Consider the following 19,598-nt stretch of genomic DNA (forward strand, 5'->3'; position numbering starts at 1 on the left):
AAAGCGTGTGTGTGTCATCCTCGCTTAAATAACGTGGGCAAGGGGACGCACACTGCCTGAATAGCTTCTCTTTTTTCGCCATAAATAATACTCTTTTCACGGGACAAACAACACCAAATAGAACAGACAAGATGACATAGAGCGCTTGCTGAAGACCAGAAGCTAACATTTCCTGGTTCCTGTGACCCTTTTGTAGCTTCCGGATCACCGTCACATGCGACGTCACGGGTGACGTTGCACCAATCAAGATTGGAATAGTTCCATAGTTGACTTCAGACGCTTCATGCCGAAGGCATTCCCCAAAGTATCGAGTATCGATGCAGCGGGAGTTCCCTTTACGAAAGGGAACTGGAGGGATGCTGGAAAACTGTCATGGGACAGAGGCATGTCTGCTTGTATGAGACTGTATGCTTCCTGTCATGCTAATTCAGTTGATTAACTGAATGTGCTCCTCCCGAACTTTGTTAATAAAAAAAAACATTAAATGAATAAAGTCAACATACATCACTAGAAGATCAAGTTAAAAACATGCATGGATAAATCGTTCACAGTAACATCAATAACATGCTTTTAGATAAAGTGAAATTTATTTCTGTGCCAAATTTAATGTCTGTTTTCACAACTGCAACAATGTGCTTTTATTATAAATGCTGAGACCAATGGACCACATCACAGATCCTTATTGCCATCACTGTCTCTTTGTCCAGGTAAAAATGTCTCAGGTGAAGCAGGTTGGCCTGCTGGCCGCTGGATGTCAGCCCTGGAATAAAGACGTGTGTGCCGCCAGTGGGGACAGGTTTGCGTATTGTGCCACGCTCGCTATATATGTGTACCAAGTAAGTGCAAACTGTTTGAATATGAATTATAGTAGGCTAAACGATGGACTGTTAATAAAGTAAATTGCTCTTTCCTTTTTTATTGACAAAATTAACTTAAAAGGATAGTTCACCCAAAAACTAAAATGTTGTCATTTACTCATTACCCTTATGGCGTTCCAAACTCATAAGACTTTCGTTTATCTTCGAAACACAAATGAGGATATTATTTATGCAACCTGAGAGTTTCAATGAGAGTAATAAATGATGATCAATGCATATACATATAGAGCACAACAAATATGGTAAACGGAATGTGTTTGTTTCGTGTTTGTGTGAGCGCACAGCTTTGGGGTTTTTCCCTTGGCAGTGCGTTCTTATGTCTGCATTAGGGCTGAAACGATTCATCGAGTTACTCGATTTACTCGATTACAAAAATTCCTCGAGGCAAAAACTCTGCCTCGAAGCCTCGTTAAATTCCGATGACGCGCAGGGATCTGTTTCACACGGACCGTTGTTCAATGTTCAGGAAGCACACCATGGCGCGTGATTCATTTTGAATGTAGTTGGCGCGATGGCGGAGAGTAAAGATGTCCATAAACGGCAGAGAATGTCTAAAGTTTAGGATCGCTTCCTTTCAGCGTCGCTGAAACAAGGTAACGATTCTGTCCCCCGCATTTTTTTTTTGACCCAGCGGCAATATTTCCGCCCGTGCCTAAGCCTATACATTGATGTTCGCTGATTTTAATCCCATACTGTATTTGTAGTGATGCCGTGATGCGGGTTGACTAGATACGATGTTTAGCTTTGATGTTTTTAAGTAGTAAACGTATTCACGTTTAATTGCAAGAGAGTATAGCCTAAAAAAAGAACCCCTTCACACACACACACGCGCGCGCGCACCCTCGTCTCTCTCACGCGCCAGTCAGACCAATTGCGGCAATGCATCACATATGCTTAAACTTTGATGTAGCCACGCAACAATAATTTCAGCATGGATTCACTGTATACACCGGGACGTGATGGAGGAACAAATATTGCAGTCTTTGCGAGACCTTGTTTGTTGGCTATGTCACGTCTGCCAAATAGTTACAAACAACAACAAAAAATGAAACTCCCCACCAGCCTGCTTCTCCAAATCCACTCGTACTTTTGGGGAAGACATAATCGGCTACCAAAGTAATTGAGCATAGAACATTTTTTAAATTTGTCAAATTAACAAAAAAAAAATATATATATATATATATAATACTACAAAACGTGCTAATATACTTCAACTAGCCTAAGTGAAAAACAAAATGCTGTTCTTTTTCTATTTAACAAAATGCATATTTGCAATAAAACATTCCCCTTTTCAAAGCTACACTTATTTTTTTATATAAATTGTATACATTGTGTACCTGTTTGGCTTGATATTTTATATTAATTTAATTTATTTTTGTTCTCCGGTGGGTAATTTGCAGAAGGTGCAATCCTTTTTTTGTAATGTTGTATTAAGAAGACAAAAACTAAGGCCAAATGGCCTTTACTATTTAAGTTTGTATTCATAGTTTTACATGTTATACATGTTTTACAGTAAGTTGACTTAACTGTATTGTTATATAATTGTTGGCACTGGCACTTATAAACACTAAATGGGTAAAGATTGCAATAAATAGGCTTAGTTTTGGAGCCAAATGTTGGAGTTGGAATAAATACCTCATTTTCGTTATGCATTATTTGTTTTGGTTGTTTAAAAACGCACACATTTTTTTATCCGATTACTCGATTAATCGATCGATTAAGTGCTAGATTAATCGATTACAAAAAGAATCGATAGCTGCAGCCCTAGTCTGCATCTCGCATGTTTGAGGCATGGTGTCTGGATCCTGACACTTTGGTCTAGTCTTGTGTCAGTTTCAGTGTCCACTCCTTCAAGTGAACAGTATTAGTGGACTAAAGTAGGGAATAGTGAATGAGGGTTTAGGGGGCGATTTCGGATTCAGTCCTTGTATTATCAGCCCTGTGTCAGTTTGTTGTCTTATGTACTGTTCGTGCCTTGCCTGATCTTTTTACAGTCTCTAGATGCCAGTCTTGTTTTTCCCCATAGGGTAGTTTTTTTTTTTTTGTTTGTTTTTTTTTTTTAAATAAAGCCCATTTTCTCTGCATCAATGAGTCCTTGCCTCATAACTCAACCCCTAACCTTTACATAGTGGTGGGCAGATCGAGGCTTCGAAACAATCTGACACTCGTCTCTATGGTGACCCCTTGTGGTCAGAACAGTGTAAATGCAACAAAACCCCAGGCCAAACATGCATAAAAACACCTTTTACAGATCTATTGCAATTTTTTTATTGAAAGTGAAATCTTTCAAATGCATCTAATCATCTAATAAGATTATAAAGTGTCTACAGTATATATCCTTTTATCAATTGTCAGGGTTTGTTTTGTTTGTTCTATGAATGGCTCAGCTAAACAGGCAAATAAGAGACTATTAACTACATTATTCATTTTAATTATACTAATGTCTAAATAAAAAGTCTACAAATGTATAAAACTGATCAGAGATCAGGTAAAACCCACATACACTCGTTCATTTGTTCTCAGTGACTCCTCATGATTTATTGGGTTGACAGAGAATGGACTTCAAATGCAGAAACATAAATGAACTATAAGTGAACTAACCTTTTTACAACCTACAAATGTAGTCTAATGTGACTTTTTATGTTGTTTAACTGATTGAATTGTGTCTTTCCAGCTTGATCACATATATAATGAGTTTAAGCTGCGAGCGATCATGTCTGAACACAAGAAGACAATCACGGCTATAGCGTGGTGTCCACACAACCCTGAAGTGTTTGCCAGTGCAAGTGCTGATAACCTGCTCATCATTTGGAACGTGGCCGAGCAGAAGGCCATTACACGGCTAGATAACACCAAAGGTACCACTGCCCGCACACCTACTGTGTCCTAAGAAATACACACCAGCTCAAGACACATATTCCACCTGACAGCATGTGTTCTTCAAGACACCACTCAAAATGCAAGTTTTTCTCAGACTAAAGATGAACAGTTTTGAATAATTTTAACTCAAACCTTAGACATTTTAATAACTGTTTTTGTTTATGACTTTTTCATGTGAGGTCTTAAACTTGTCTAAATGGATATTTCCCAGGTATCCCAGCTTCTCTAAGCTGGTGCTGGAATGCAGGTGACAGCGTTGCGTTCGTATCCCACCGGGGTCCTCTGTACATATGGTCCATCTCTGGGCCTGACTCAGGAGTCACTGTGCATAAGGAGGCTCACAGTTTCCTCTCGGATATCTGCCTGTTCCGCTGGCATCCATTGAAGAAGGGAAAAGTGGTGTTTGGACACACTGATGGCAGTCTGTCCGTCTTTCAACCAGGTACCGTAACTGTTAACTGTATGTGTTAATGCTAAGAACATGTCATTCCAAACCTTTATGCATATATATATATAATATATTTTGACGAATGTTGGTTAGTGCTACATCGATGGCAAAGACGAGGTAAGGCGAGGATCTAAATGCAGCAAATGTTTATTAAAGAAAAACATAAACAAAGATAATCCAACCAGGGAGCAGGAACATAATCCTGAACAAGAATGCGGACAGCAAAGTCAAGGACTGACTAAAACACAGGGCTATATATTCACAGGGAACCTTACAAGATGACAAGGAAACAAGAACACCTGAGGGAACAATAAAGAACTAATCAGGGTTGCTCTTGTAACAAACAAGGAAGCTAATGCAAACAAGGGAAACAGGAAATAAGACAACACAGAAACAATGGGAACAGAAAACACTTCAACTTAAAAGTCCTTAAGACAGGGGAACACAAGACAGGAATCATGACAGGAAATTAACAATTTTGGTGATCAATGAATTCCATTTTATGGACAAAAAAATAACAAAACACTGAGACATTTTTCAAATATCTTCTTTGATTGTAGAATAGAATAAAGAAAGTCATACAGGTTTTTAGACAACATTAGAATGAGTAAATGATGACAGAATTTACATTTTGGGGTGAACTTTTCCTTTAATAAAAAAATATAAAAACTATATCCAGATTAGATACAGTTCATATTATCGACTCTTTTCCCGCCAGCACTTTTAAAGAAGTTACCTGCCAGCTCCATCATTTTCACTAAACTTTCATTTTAAACTTGATGAATGTGTTAACAGTCAATATACCATAAGAAAGAACAGAGCATCTGCTTTAAAACAAACCAACAAACAAAAAAACATTTTACTCCAGCTTATTATTATTATAATCACATTGGCTTATTGCATGTAAGCAGTCTTCTATCCGCTCCTCATTCGTTTGTTTTTGGATCCGTGGTTGCTGCACTATTTCAGAAGATGCGTAACTGCTCCCTCTACTGTATAACAGTGAAAACATGGATTGCCTGAAAAACTCGTCCATGGCGGGAAAGTGTTGTGTCAGTCGTGTTAATGGCAGGGAAAGAGATAATAGGGCCCAGGTCTAACCTGAACAATAACATGAATTTATTTTAATTACATCACCTTAGGCTCAAAGAATCAAAAGCACGTACTGCGGCCCGAGTCGTTAGAAGGCACAGATGAGGAAGACCCCATCACAGCTCTGGAGTGGGACCCTCTCAGCACAGACTACCTACTGGTGGCCAACATGCACAATGGCATTAGACTGCTGGACTCTGAGTCTCTATGCTGCATCACTACCTTTAGTTTCCCCAGTGCTGCTGCCTCCGTGCAGTGCCTGGCCTGGGTGCCCAGCGCCCCTGGCATGTTTATCACAGGGGGTAAGATAAACACACACAGAAGGGCCACTGGGAAATAGTAGTTTTAATCTTAATCTGATTTTAGAACTGTCATTTAATTATTAATTACATTTACAGTTTAACGTAAAACAGCTGGGGTGTAGTTTGAAATGGAATGATCAGTCATATTTGCATATTCACATCAGTAAAAAAAAAATTTTTTATCTTATTATATTGAATTCTCAAGATTCTCAAGTTGGTGTGCTAAGAGTATGGAACGTATCAAGAGCGACACCTCTGGATAACTTTAAACTGAAGAAAACCGGCTTCCATGCACTTCATGTTTTAAATTCCCCGCCAGCAAAGAAATGTATGTGTTTTCATGTTCACCATTTTGCACTTATGTAAATGTGTTTGTGTACGGAATCATAATGACTCATATTGATTTTGGTGTTATCTCTCTCTTAGCATTTAGCTCGAATTCCCCTTCCAAGAATCACTACACCTCCTCCACTAGCGAGGCTGTGCCTCCACCTACTCTTTCACAGAACCAGGCCTTCTCCCTCCCACCCGGGCACGTTGTCTGTTGTTTCATGGATGGGGGAGTAGGACTGTATGACATGGGTGCCAAAAAGTGGGACTTTCTGCGGGATCTGGTAGGAAAACTGACATTAACACACAATGAAAAACCCTGAAATGATTACTCTTTTTATATTTAATATCTACACAGGGATTTTTTTAAAGTTAGTTGTAGGTTATCTTATTAATAAAATGGATGCATTCAAGTAAGCACCAATGGCTCAAAATGATGCATTTATATTAGTCATTCTGCTTTTGAAGTGGTGCTCTTCCATCCTAGTGCTGATCAATTCAACAAGAGTTCATGTTGTTTTCTCAGGTAAACAGCTCTTGTAGTTGCCTTGATTGTTGTTAATGACGGAAAATGCAACATAACCTTTTCACCCCATGGTTAAGTAAGAAATAATTGACAACAGGCCACTGAATTATCATAAATTAATGCACAACGCGCCCACAACACAAAGCATAATGTGCAGACCTGTTAATTTTCAATAATTCAACAGTCTGAACTCAATTATTTTGTTTATAACATTAAAACATGTACTTATGGTTATCTCAGGACATGTGCAGAACTACTTTCTTTCACTACTGATTAAGCATCCTGTGTCTGCCCAACATTTTAGCCACATACATCACCACAATTTTTTTCTGTATTTCCTTTAAATTTTCACCCAGCTATTGCAGAATTTTTCAGAGATATAAAAATGTTTAAAGAATAAAGGAAATTAGCTTTTAATTTTATGTTTTCAGTTTTCAGTTTTAATTTTAATTTTAGTAATTAGGGGCCAAGCACAGAATGTGCGTAGGCACCTATTGTATCTGTTGGCGTACCAAAAATAATTATTCTTCTTCTTCCGCTCTGGGAGTCTATGGCAGCCCATTGAACCGATTGCGGGAAAGTTGTTTTGGTTTGACATTCTGATAGAGGACAGTACCAACATTAAATACACCAATTTTGGTGTTTGTAAGTCATTCCCTCTAGCGCCACCACCTGTCCAAAGTTTCACTTTTATTTTTCTAATAACTTTTGAACCGTAAGGCCAATCAACAAAATTCTATTGCGATTCGATTGCACCCTATGACGTCATTTTCCGTTGTGGAAATTCTTCGGCCATTTTGAATTTTTTTTAAAATATACTTTTTCGAACTCCTCCTAGGCCGTTGCTCCGATTTTCACGAAAATTTAACCAGATCATCTTCAGGCAGTGCTGACCAAAAGTTATGGAATTCAAACTGATTCGCTTAACAGTTTTCGATAAACCCACAAACAAATTTTACGTAGCGCTTGCGAAAACAGACGTAAAGCTGTATGTCCGCAACGCTTTATCGGATTCAGACCAAACTTGGTTCATGTTGTTGAAAACTTTTTCTTCGTCGAAGCAAGAGACCAGGAGACGTTGGGGATCACGTTCAAACAAAGTTATTCTTTATTGAGGACTTCGCTGTACGCGGCTGCAGTTCTTCCCAAATCATTCTAACTAACATACTTCACATGGTTTCTTTATAGGCCTTTCAGTGGGCTGTCTTTAAAGGTGCTAAACATACACACAGCCTTAGAGGTAACCACTAAATCTAATCATCTAAAGACAATAGAGGTAATTGCCCCCAACTGACTTCCCCAAATGTTATAAACACAAATGGTCCCGAGAACTAAGACTAGGTAACATTCACACACAGTCCAACTCTTAGTTGGAAGATCAAAGGCTATCAAAACCCCTGACTATTACAATGTTTAGACAGCTGACTTAAAGCTGACTTCTGATCAGTAAATTGATGCCATCATGTTCACCTTGAATGCCCAATACAGTGTAATTCACCTTAGTTTTTCATGTGATGTTATGTAAGGAAGTAAGATCAGCAGATCTTAAACATTTTCTTAAATTTGGATTCTTCAGTCCCCCGTTTGAGAGTTTTTAAAAACTCTCACAAAATACAAATTTAAACACATAAAGTTAATTCTTGTAACTGGTGTAAGTTACAGGCACATCGCATATGTTCATTCTTGTAACTTGTGTAAGTTACAGGCACATATAACTTGCTCTGTGTTGTTCATCTGTAATTGCATGTTGACACAGAAACAAACATGCACTTAGGGCCCGTGAAATCTTACGGGTGTGCTGGACGTGAGTCATTTGTTGGTTGACACACTTGATACTAACAGGTTTCCGAACCATGAAAAGTTATCTTCAGTCATATTAACCAGGTGCAGCACTCAGATAATGGTGCAGGCTTGTAGTCTTGATCATATCGATGGATGACTGAAGGTTTTGTATTTCTGCGTTGTGTATTTTTTTGTGATTGGCTCGTTCAGCAGTGGGAGTAGTTGTCTTCTTGAGGTTGTGGCTTCATATGCAGGTGAGACGTCGTTGCATATGGATTTTTGGAAAAAACCATCAAGTTTTATCTGCACACTGTAAGACAAAAAACAGAGAGCAGTATTTCTTCAAAACACTACGGTTGTAGCAGTTTAAACACTGTGGTTCTATCGTTTTCAGAGTCTACTGTTGTCGTTTCATTCTTTCCCTATTTCTTAATTGATTTGACACCTATGGACCAGTGAGGTAAGGATGGACTAAATGGGGAAAGGCCTATGAGGTAGTGTCTTCACCCTGGATTGGCCCCCGACGCCTGTTGCGTCAGTTCTTTCCAGGGCCCTCACTGAACCGTGTCCTATTCTGTCCCTGTTGTGTGCACACTGTACAGTGTGTGAGAAAATTGGCACATCTCCATTCTCCAGTGAAACATCAGTCCTAATAAACATCATTAACAGAGGATGGTTGTCTAACTGCAATATTCTGTGGTATAACATTTTAAGGCTGTGAGTTTTCTGAATGTCCCCCAAACAAAGACTGTGACAGTCACTTTTCTTTTGTTCTATTAAACAAAAATAAGTCTTTCATCTTTGTTGTAAGTTACTGGGGAGATTAAGCAATCACAGCCCAAATTGTTAACACCTCAAAAAGCTTACCCAAGAGTCCAGTGACGAGGGGAGGGGTTGCTTCAAAGTTGCAAACAAATGTAGTAAGAGCTGCATAACATTGTTAACTTGTCTTAAGTTATTTTTATTTTTTCGACATTCTTTTCCAAAATGTCCGTGCTTGCCACAGTAAGAACAACTGGCTTCTCTAGGACTTTTGCGTTTCTTTGGCTTCTCTGAGTTAACCTTAAAGGATGCTGCTGCAATTTTTACTCTTGCCTTGACATCAAAGTCTCTTTCCCAAATAGCTAAACTGTCCAAGTTGTCTTGCAGGGTTCTATTTGACCATGTAAGATCTAAGAAAGGCAATGCATTTCTATGTTCTGACAAAAGACCATCGGACCATGTGCGAACTAGAGGACCATTATGACCTAACACTTTCTCTGGAGTGTCGGCAATTCCGCTGTAAACGGCAGCGATCTGACAGAATCGTTCTGTGTACTCACAAACAGTTTCATCCTTCTTCTGTACACAATTAGTGAGCTTTGACCAGTCCACTTTCGGTCCAACAATGTTCTTTAACACTTTAACAACTTCCTCTCTTAATTCATCTTTACTGGCCTGTTGCAGTTCAGAATTATTTACAGCACTTTCAAAATCATTGAATTCTGACTCAGTCAAGATCTGTGATATTAGCTGGGTGACTTCAGCTAGAGTCATATCATAGAGCCGCATTTTGCTGATCAATGCTCTTCTAAACTTAGAAAAATTTCTTTGCACTGATGGCAAACTTTCAGCAATTCTCTCAATCTCTTTAGGACCTAAAGATGTTTTGATTGCTTGTGGCTGCAATATGGGGGTTGCACATGGAACTGTATCAACACCTTTTCCCTGAGGCTTTTGTCTGGCTACGCACACTTCAACTGCATTTACATCTGCATTGACATTGTCCTCTATACTATCAAAAGACTGTAAATCAGGATAGCTTTCATCTGACTGTTGGTCTTCTAAATCACATTTGGTTGAGGCTTTGTTATGGCCCACCTTTGTCTTGAGACAGGACATGTGAGTCTGCAATTGTTTGTTCTGATCGTTTAACGTAGCAATACAACGAGCTTGTTCTTGTGCAATGGATAAGCTAAATTCTCGGTAACAACAGATAATAGCTTTCATATCGTTCTTGCGAATACTTGCTCCTAGTACCTTCTTACAATCTTCAATTGACCAAACTTTGACTGCATCAATGCCAAATTTCTTTGTTAAATTCAATCTGACTTCCTCAGTCACGATTGAGTCCATGCATTCTCCTAACAAGGACTTAAACTCATTGTCTGTCCATAACGGGCTAGCTAATCCACCTTTCTCTGTCGTGGGTATCAGCCTAGCATTCCTTCTAACCATTTTGTGACTTCCTTTGTTACTTAATCACAAAACACTAAAAAAACTTCTCTCTACTGTCTTGCAAACAGAGGGTACAATCTTATTAGCACATGAGGCTAATCTAATTCTAAAGCTAATTCTCTAGCTTACAGATAGGTCTTCTCTAGCAAGAGCATACACACAATATTAACATGTAACTGTTAATCTTCCCTGCCATTAACAGGGGGTAAATTTCATCTCTAAAAGAAAAACTTTTTAGAGGCTTATCTTTAGTTAACCTGCTTAATATCTGCTTAATATCTTAATATCTATCATAGCTGGCACTTACGTTTTGAGACTGCGTGAGAGGACATAACTCTCTCATACGCTGGTACGAGAGAGTTATGTCCTCTCACACAGTCTCAAAGGTGGCAGTATTCTGAATTCAAAAAGGGACACTGGAAGAGCTAAAGCTCTGGACAAAGCAAACAGCGCCAGTCTAGCTCATAACTGACATATTTGTGTAGCTTTTTCAATTATGTCTGCTAAGTTGTCACTGGCATTGTCAGCCCTTGGTTATTATAAAAATAATACACTGTTTAAATTAGATGAAATGACAAGAATGACAAGTGTCTGTGGTGTGTTCCCTCTTTATTTCATTATTTATTTGCTTTTGTCAGTTCAGTTTTTTTTCTTGTGCACTGATTCGCTAAGCTGAAACAGCCAATCAGAGTGATCTCTTTCAGCGATGAGCTCCGCCACCTACTTGACATGCAGAATCAGTCGAAAAGCTGCTGATGGCGTCTGACTAGAGTCAACGGTGCAGAACACACCGAAAAAACTAAGCCGATCGACACTCAAAAACGACCCAACATTAAAACTTTATTTTGATGCTCCCACAACAGACATTCTACTGACTATAAATATAAATACGTCAACTTATTCTACTAACCCTAACCTAACAGTCTACTAATACTTTAATGAGGTAGGTGACATAGTTGCAAATTAAGGCGAGACACTACAGGTGAATAGGGATTTTTTTTAACTAGCAGACATCACCATGAAACTTTCCCAGTTGATTCCCTACATTAAGATGAGAAAAAAATGTATTACAAGTTTTCTGTAATTTAATGTTTAAATATGCAAATTAGGCAATATCTAATTAAATATGCACTAATTTGCATATATTTAAAAAAACGAAATCTGAGTATTTGATAAAGCCAGGTTAAAAATATTTTTTTCATTGTGTTCACATATTAGATGGGAAAAAAATTACAGAGGGATTTATGGATATCTACTTTTGTTATCCTGTAAATCAGAAAATACTGTCAATAGCCTTAAAAAAATTATTTTCGCCATGTTTTTTGGAATAAAATGGTATATAAATCAGGCTAGGAATAATATATTTACAAATCCCTCGGTAAATGTCTTCATAATATAACTAGGTACAAGTCTGGAAAGTTTGGTGTATATCGGTGCTTCTGAAGTGGAGATTTCAGACTTGGAGTATGAGAGAAAGGTCATTTTGAGAAAAAGGGCTTTAAAGATTTATCATCAGCCAATGAGATCGCGCATTCAGCCCTTTTACTTTCACGATTGGTTGCCGATAAAAAGGAAATGACCATATTTGGATCCGACAGGATTGTACAGCAGAGAGAGAGCTTCCTAACGGTGCATGTGATGAAAGGGTGTCGGCAGAGATCGCGGAGCAGCAAGTTGATTAAGAACGCCAACTTTTGTTGAATTTATGAGAAATCTAGAGACGCAAACATACAAAGTGCAGTAAAATAAAGACCTAAATGTGTATTTCGGACTTTTTTTCACCACAAGTCTGAAAGAAGCATGTTATTGAAGACAAATATCCAAAAATCTCAAAATTGACCAGTAAAAAAAAACTATGTTTTTGCCTGCCGTGTCTCGCCTTAACGAGTTAGTTGACATGTAGTTGCAAATTAATGTGAGGTAGTTAACGTAGTTGTGAATTAATGAGATGTAGTTGACATGTAGTTGCGAATTAATGAGAGGTAGTTAACATGTAGTTGCAAATTAATGAAAGGTAGTTGACATGTATATGCAAATTAATCAGGGGTAGTTGACATATAGTTGTGAATTAATGAGAGGTAGTTAAAAGTGCTCAAAGCGATGTCACACGGTTTTTAGGCTGAAACATTTTTTGTCACATACAGCAAACATCTCCTCACTATCCGCTAGCTGCCTGTCTCCTGAACACACTGTAAAAAAAATGCGGTCAACAAAAACAAACTGGCCCAACCTGGACCACGAAACATAACAAACAGTGTTCCAGCCAATAACCGACAAGAATGAGTTGGGGGTTGGGGGATAAGTGCGGGGTTGTGGGGAGTGGAGGAGAGAGAAGCATGAAGAGGGAAGTTAGCTAGAGGAGAGATGTCCTAGACAACGTCAACGACTAACGTTAGAATTATATTCTCTTGAATTTTGATATGGCCGACACACAACCAAAGAGATGACGTTCCGATGAACAAATAGCAAAGAAGAGGGAAAAGGAGAAGGAACCCGCAAAGTCCTGAATTTACTAAAGGATTCACATTACAGAATATTACTATCAACAGACTATTGTATAATTTATTAAGACTTAAAATTGAAACTTCTTAAAACTATTTAAAACTTCTTCAATTTACTCACTCAGAGCCTGAAGGAGTTGGTTGAGCCATCATCACCGCAGCAGCGTTAGCACGTAGGCTACTTCCACTTTAAGAAATGCGCGTTTCATGACTGTTTCAGGAAGCGCGGAAGGGAGGGGGAGGGGGAGGGGGAGGGGGAGGGGGAGGGAGGGTCGAGCTAGCCTCCGTTTGTTTGACAATATTTCGAACGTCAACAAGAAGTGTCGTCACCCAACATCACTTAGAGAACCTTTAACATGTAGTTGCAAATTAATGAAGGGTAGTTGACATCTAGATGCAAATTAATGAAGGGTAGTTGACATGTAGATGCAAATTAATGAAAGGCAGTTGACGTAGTTAATTTCGATTCAAATATTTTTAAGACTTTAGTTTTAGTTAACAATAACAATGAAGTCATCATAATGATTATATCATTATAATACAAACATGTAAGGTTTTTATGACTTGGTGACATTGTTTTTGTCACAGGGTCATGTTGAAACTATCTTCGACTGCAAATTCAAGCCAGATGACCCAAACATTCTAGCTACAGCTTCATTTGATGGGACGATAAAAGTCTGGGATATAAACACCTTAACTGCTGTGTACACATCTCCGGGAAATGAGGGAGTGGTGTACTCTCTGTCCTGGGCCCCTGGTAAGAAAGTTTCAGACAGGTTTTGTTTCTGTGTAACTCTTTCCTTCATTTATGTTTCACTGTTACCCAAAGGAGACTTGAACTGCATAGCAGGAGCTACGTCAAGAAATGGCGCCTTTATTTGGGATGTTAAAAAGGGGAAAATGATCACAAGATTTAACGAGGTAAGCATTTTTTTTAAGGATACTAATTATTTAGAATTAATAACTCTAATTTATGAGATTTAAATAGCTATTGTTATTTGAATTTTGACTGCACAATCGTAATCTTTATTTTTTACTGGAATTGTAGCATGGGAAGAATGGTATTTTTTGTGTTGCTTGGAGTCATAAGGATTCCAAAAGAATAGCGACATGCAGTGGAGATGGATTTTGGTGAGTCCGGTTTTATGTTTGGCTGACATTCCCACAAGCCTTAGTCCATCCATGTAATGAAGCCATATTGTCCTCATACTCATACTGATATTGTTACTTTTTATTGTGTGTGATTTCAGCATAATTCGAACCATTGACGGCAAAGTGTTGCACAAATACAAACATCCAGCAGCAGTGTTTGGCTGTGACTGGAGTCAAAATAACAAGTATGTGATCAGTGTGTAATCAGATACACAAACAGATGACAGAACCTTTTTACCAGTATTATTTTCTCTTGCCATCACAATTATAATTCATTCATTCTAATTCTCTCTCTTTTACTCTTGCAGAGATATGATTGCCACTGGCTGTGAAGACAAGAATGTTCGAGTCTATTACTTGGCCACCAGTTCAGATCAGCCACTAAAAGTCTTTACAGGTCACACGGCCAAAGTATTCCATGTGCGTTGGTCACCTCTCAGAGAGGGCATACTGTGCAGTGGCTCAGATGATGGGTAATCACTCAATTAAAAGCTCCATTTACACTCTTAATATACACTACCGCTTTGTGTCGGGCCAGTAAGATTTTTTCTTTTTTTAAGAAATGAACACTTTTATTCAGCAAATGTAACCGGTGGCTCGTGATGCCAAGTGTGATGCGTAAGGACACATTCAATTGATCGAAAGTGATTGTAAATATTAAGCAGCACATAAGAATTATTACTTGAGCACCAGCATATTAGAATGATTTCTGAAGGATCATGTGACACTAAAGAGTGGAATAATGGCTGCTGAAAATTCAACTTTGGTATTACAGGAAGGCTTCTTTCATTTCAAACATTAAAAAAATCTTACTGACCCCAAACAGGAGTGTACATGTTTTAATAGCATTACAAATGGTCATTCTCAAATTTACCTTGGGACTTTTTTTGTGGACTTAATTATAAAAACTTGAATGATGAATTGAAAAAAATTAATAGTATAACTAAATAAAATTATAATGAACATAATATTACGAAAAGAATAATTGAATCATCAAAGAATCATCATACCTTTTATTTACAGATTTTGTAAAGTAAAATACAAAAGTATATATGTATATAATTAGCCTATAAACTCACCTAATGGAAGCCTCTGTGTTGAGATCACATGATCATCCAATTTATATCATCTTGTTCTTCGAAACTTTCACTTGCAGAAGAAATAAATCATGGCTGACAGTGAATAGGGCATTTCTACTATGTCACTAGTAACTGTGAATTTGTGCATGAATTTGTCTATACGTGTCAGTTCCCAAAACAACATAAATATGACTGAGTGCACCTTTAACTTCATAAATGGATGTGTATCTGTGTGTATGTTGACTAGGACTGTCCGTATCTGGGATTATACCCAAGACGCTTGCATTAACGTGCTGAGTGGCCACACCGCTCCAGTTCGGGGTCTCATGTGGAACACAGAGGTGCCGTACCTTTTGACCTCAGGGAGCTGGGACTACACCATCCGTGTCTGGGACACCAGAGATGGCACCTGTCTAGACACTGTATATGACCATGGAGCTGATGTCTATGGTAGTGTATTCAATGTATATGCTGCAGACAAAATTATGTTGTCATCCTTAATGCACTTTTTTCAAAAAAAAAAAAAAATGGCTTATTTAATGATACATTTTATACATTGTGATTTCTAGATACAGTTAAATGATTCAAGTTCTGTAAATGAAGGCAGGAAAAGCAGAACACTGCACAGTTAAGAGACCTAAATATGTAATGGGAACACTTATTTTTGTCCAAGGACTGTCTTTTAGTAGAATTTATGATACAGTAGTAGGGACATCATTTTGTGTCATTCCAAGGTAATAATACATTATTTATGCAGCTTTGTCAATCATATGAAATCCCTCAGGTCTAACATGTCACCCCAGCCTTCCATTTACCATGGCTTCCTGCTCCAGAGATTCCACGGTCAGACTTTGGTCACTCACTCCTCTAATTGCTCCCTTAGTGGTCAACATCCTTACTGACCACAGCTGGGATGACATCATTGGCAGCACAGGTTAAAACAAAAGCACATATTATATACTGTTTGCATGGATTGGTTTTGTAAAAACATTAAACCACATGTATTTCTTGAGTGTAGATCGCGCTATGGTTCCTGGAGCCCATCCCCTCCTGTGTGGAAAAGTGTCCAGAGATATTAAACAGGAGCTGGATAAACTATCTAGCGACGTGCGCATGAAGAAGCTCAGATGGTTCTCTGAGTGTTTCTCAGTAAGTAAATCTCAACACAGAACTCTCACAGGAGTTTATTTAGAAGTCTAAATAAGGGGTTATGTACTGTCTCTTTGTAGCCACCAGGAGGGAGTCATAACCTGTGGGATCTGGTTGCTGTAATCAACGGACAGGATGATAGTCTTCTTCCACAGAACTATGGGCAGGGCATCATGCATATGAAACACCTGGTCCGCTTCAAAACTGTGAGTGAATAAACTGTGATGTGACGTTCTAATAGTGGCTTTTGGTGCATATTAAGTTTTCAATACTGTAGTTTGTATCTACTTTTTGTAATTATTTTACCATGTGTCCCTTCCCTGTAGTCTGAAGCACAAGAGCTGACCATAGTAAAGATGTCAAAGTTTGGGGGTGGTATTGGAGCCCCTAGTAAAGAAGAAAGGCTCAAGAATGCAGCAGAAATCCATATCAGACTGGGACAAATCCAGAGATACTGTGAGCTTATGGTGGAACTGGGAGAGGTAAAATCTAAAAGATTTAGCTACTGAAATTATTTTCTTTTTTTATGTAATTTTCTGAAATGTTATATATATATATATAATTTCTAGGATTGTCAATATATATTTTAAAATGTTTTTATAATAATTAGTCAATGACATAATATGCTGATTAAGTAATCTAATTAATCACATATCAATATTTGCTGATAGGTTGGGGTTTAAAGGAATAGTTCAACCAAAAATGAAAATTATCCCATAATTTACTCACCCTCAAGCCATCCTAGTTGTATATGACTTTCTTCTTTCAACCGAACACAATCGGAGTTATAATAAATAATATACTGCTCTTCCCAGCTTTGTTATGGCATTGAATAGTGCCAAAAAGTTTTTGAAGCTCCAAAAAGTGCATACATTCATCATAAAGGTTATCCATATGACTCCAGTGGGTTAATAAATGGCTTCTGAAGTGAAAATATCCATATTTAAAACTTTATAAACTATAATCACTGGTTTCTGGCAACGGCCATACACACGTTCACAAGAGAGTCGAGTTCCAGCAGAGGGGTGACCTCTGACCCAATGTGAGTGACCCACAGGTTATGACTCCTTGCAAAATATCTTGCAAAAACCCTCTGCTTCGCTTCAGAAGCCATTTATTAAGCCACTGGAGTCATATGGATTACTTTAATGATGGATGGATGCGCTTTCCCTTTCGTCAGCAGGGAACTCCGACGCCTCGTCGGGGGAGTTCCCCTGACGAATTGGGATCACGCTAGGGAGACCAATTGCCTTCGAGTGAATAAAAACGAGCCAATGAACATTGGCATGCAACATTTGCATTCCGCAGCCCGCCTACCAGCGCGGGTATAAAGCCCGGAAGCAAACATTGCATCATCGCTTATTGCTTCGGAGCCGACCGTTTGTGTCCTCTTTGAGTGAATGAGCTTAAGATTGTATCTTTCTTACGCTCTACGAGTCTGCTGTTTCAGGAGGGGATCTTTCTGTGTTGGTGAGACGGCGCTTCAGCGACCACGCGATTCCTGTCTGCCGGCTGCGTCTACACTGTTAATTCAAAAGCTGTTTTCACAGCTGGTAAACGGTTGAGTGCGCACAGCGGGCTTGCAGTTTCCCCGCTGTGTCGCCGCGTTGGATCCCTGTGTGCTTCAGCACAATAAAGAGAGTACTTTCTTCCTGAAAGAGCAACACGAGTGAAGATCGCGTCCTTTTCAGGATGACGTTTCACTCGTGTGTTTCTGGATGCGATCGTTTCCTGTCCTCATTGACGGCCACGACCGCTGTTTCACATGCCTAATCGGTGTGTTGAAGCTGCGTTCGTGGGTGGTTCATGCTCTCTCATGAGTGCATGACCACGTCGGCACGTTGTTCGTCTCCCCTTTTTAAAGGATCGAGCCGTTCAATGTGCCGTGTGCCGTCGAGCGCCGGCTGACAGCGCGGGTTGTCACGGCAACTCAGCGCGCGTCATTCGGCGCTCTAGATGCGCGGCCGAGACTCGTGTGCCTCTACGAGGTTGAGTCCCATTTGCTTGTTCCCCAATTTAGTTCCTTTTCTAAAAAGAGGACTACTTTGGTTAATGAGCATTTGGTGGTCTGAGGGTTACAGTACGGAATGTCTCGCCAGGTGAAAGATCCTCACGAGCTTCCTACTCCTCTAGCGCATCGCAAACATGCTGAGACTGTGTTCGTGGGTGGTTTATGCTTTCTTATGAGAGCATGACCACGTCGGCACGGTGTTCGCCTTGCCTGCAGGCTTGAGCGCTCAGCGTGCCGTGTGTCATCAAGGCGATGGCCACGTTCACTGTCTTGCATGCCTGGTTGACGGCCATGATCACTGTTTCACATGCCTAATCAGTGTGTTGAGACTGTGTTTGTGGGTGGTTATGTTCTCTCATGAGTGCATAACCACGTCGGCACGTTGTTCGTCTCCCCTTTCTCGTAAAGGCTTGAGCCGCTCAGCATGCCGTGTGCCGTCGAGGCTTTCGGATGGGATTCTGGTCTTTCTCATGAGGGACCAAGCATTTCATTCGGGGCCCCAGGGGAGGGCAGATGTCGATTGCTACATCGGAGAGAGGGCTGTTATACTCTGAAAATAATGCTGAGTTCCTTCTATAATGGTGTGTTCTCATGCTGAAGATTCAGACTTGACAGCCACACTTTCCTTGGCTATTCTAAAGTGCCTGGATGTGTGTGAAAAATTTTGGCAGTATGGAAGCTTTTTGGTGCCAATATGGCAAGCCAAACATGCCTAAATCTGCAGAAGTTTTTCCTCTCTCACTACCCCTGCACTTTCACTGCACGTGGGTAGTTCTGACTCGGGGTGGAGCTGCGCTTAGTGACTGACCGTGATTAGTCACAACGCTGGCCCTCGGTCAGACGATGTCCACACTTGTGGTCCAGGAGCGCCTCAAAACCAGCCCGCTCAGAGTTGTTTCCCCCTAGCAAAAGGAAGGGAAATAACTCTGAGAGAAGCGACCAGAGTATGTGACATTCTGCTCTTCGGGAGTGCGTGTCATCACCACTCCTTCCCCCGGGAGAGGGCCGGGTGGAGAATTTTGTTTCTGTTCCGCCGCTGGTCATCCAGTCAGTGGTACCCAAAGTTTGAGCAGTCCACTTCCTCTAAGTCGCTCACGGGCCCCAGCGCTCAGATGGCAGTGAGGGCTTCGGCCTCGTCACTCTCGTCTCTCGCTGGGTGAGGCGGAAACCAGGACTCGATGCCCCCGGGCCTCGCTCCTCGTTTCCCCTCACGGTCGAGACTGGCAGTAAAATAAGACCAGTCTCCTCCGT

General features: G+C 39.8%; 1 protein-coding gene across 1 annotated transcript in view; it reads left to right on the forward strand.

Moving 5' to 3' along the window:
* Nucleotides 1–707: 707 nt before the first annotated feature.
* Nucleotides 708–19,598, forward strand: part of wdr17 (WD repeat domain 17) — a gene marked incomplete at its 3' end in the record, with an annotated part of 33,677 nt that continues 14,786 nt past the window's right edge. Inside the window, exons 1-16 of the mRNA XM_081360692.1 lie at nt 708–836; nt 3,553–3,736; nt 3,970–4,200; nt 5,349–5,600; nt 5,806–5,928; nt 6,027–6,214; nt 13,545–13,713; nt 13,786–13,877; nt 14,005–14,087; nt 14,207–14,293; nt 14,417–14,581; nt 15,435–15,637; nt 15,972–16,121; nt 16,206–16,336; nt 16,417–16,542; nt 16,663–16,818. Of these exons, the coding sequence (XP_081216818.1) occupies nt 714–836; nt 3,553–3,736; nt 3,970–4,200; nt 5,349–5,600; nt 5,806–5,928; nt 6,027–6,214; nt 13,545–13,713; nt 13,786–13,877; nt 14,005–14,087; nt 14,207–14,293; nt 14,417–14,581; nt 15,435–15,637; nt 15,972–16,121; nt 16,206–16,336; nt 16,417–16,542; nt 16,663–16,818 (2,463 nt within the window). The 5' untranslated portion in view covers nt 708–713. The remainder of the gene's footprint in view (nt 837–3,552; nt 3,737–3,969; nt 4,201–5,348; nt 5,601–5,805; nt 5,929–6,026; nt 6,215–13,544; nt 13,714–13,785; nt 13,878–14,004; nt 14,088–14,206; nt 14,294–14,416; nt 14,582–15,434; nt 15,638–15,971; nt 16,122–16,205; nt 16,337–16,416; nt 16,543–16,662; nt 16,819–19,598) is intronic.

This window comes from Scardinius erythrophthalmus (genome assembly GCF_964197995.2).
Source record: "Scardinius erythrophthalmus genome assembly, chromosome: 3".
NCBI classification, from domain to species: Eukaryota; Metazoa; Chordata; class Actinopteri; order Cypriniformes; family Leuciscidae; genus Scardinius; species Scardinius erythrophthalmus.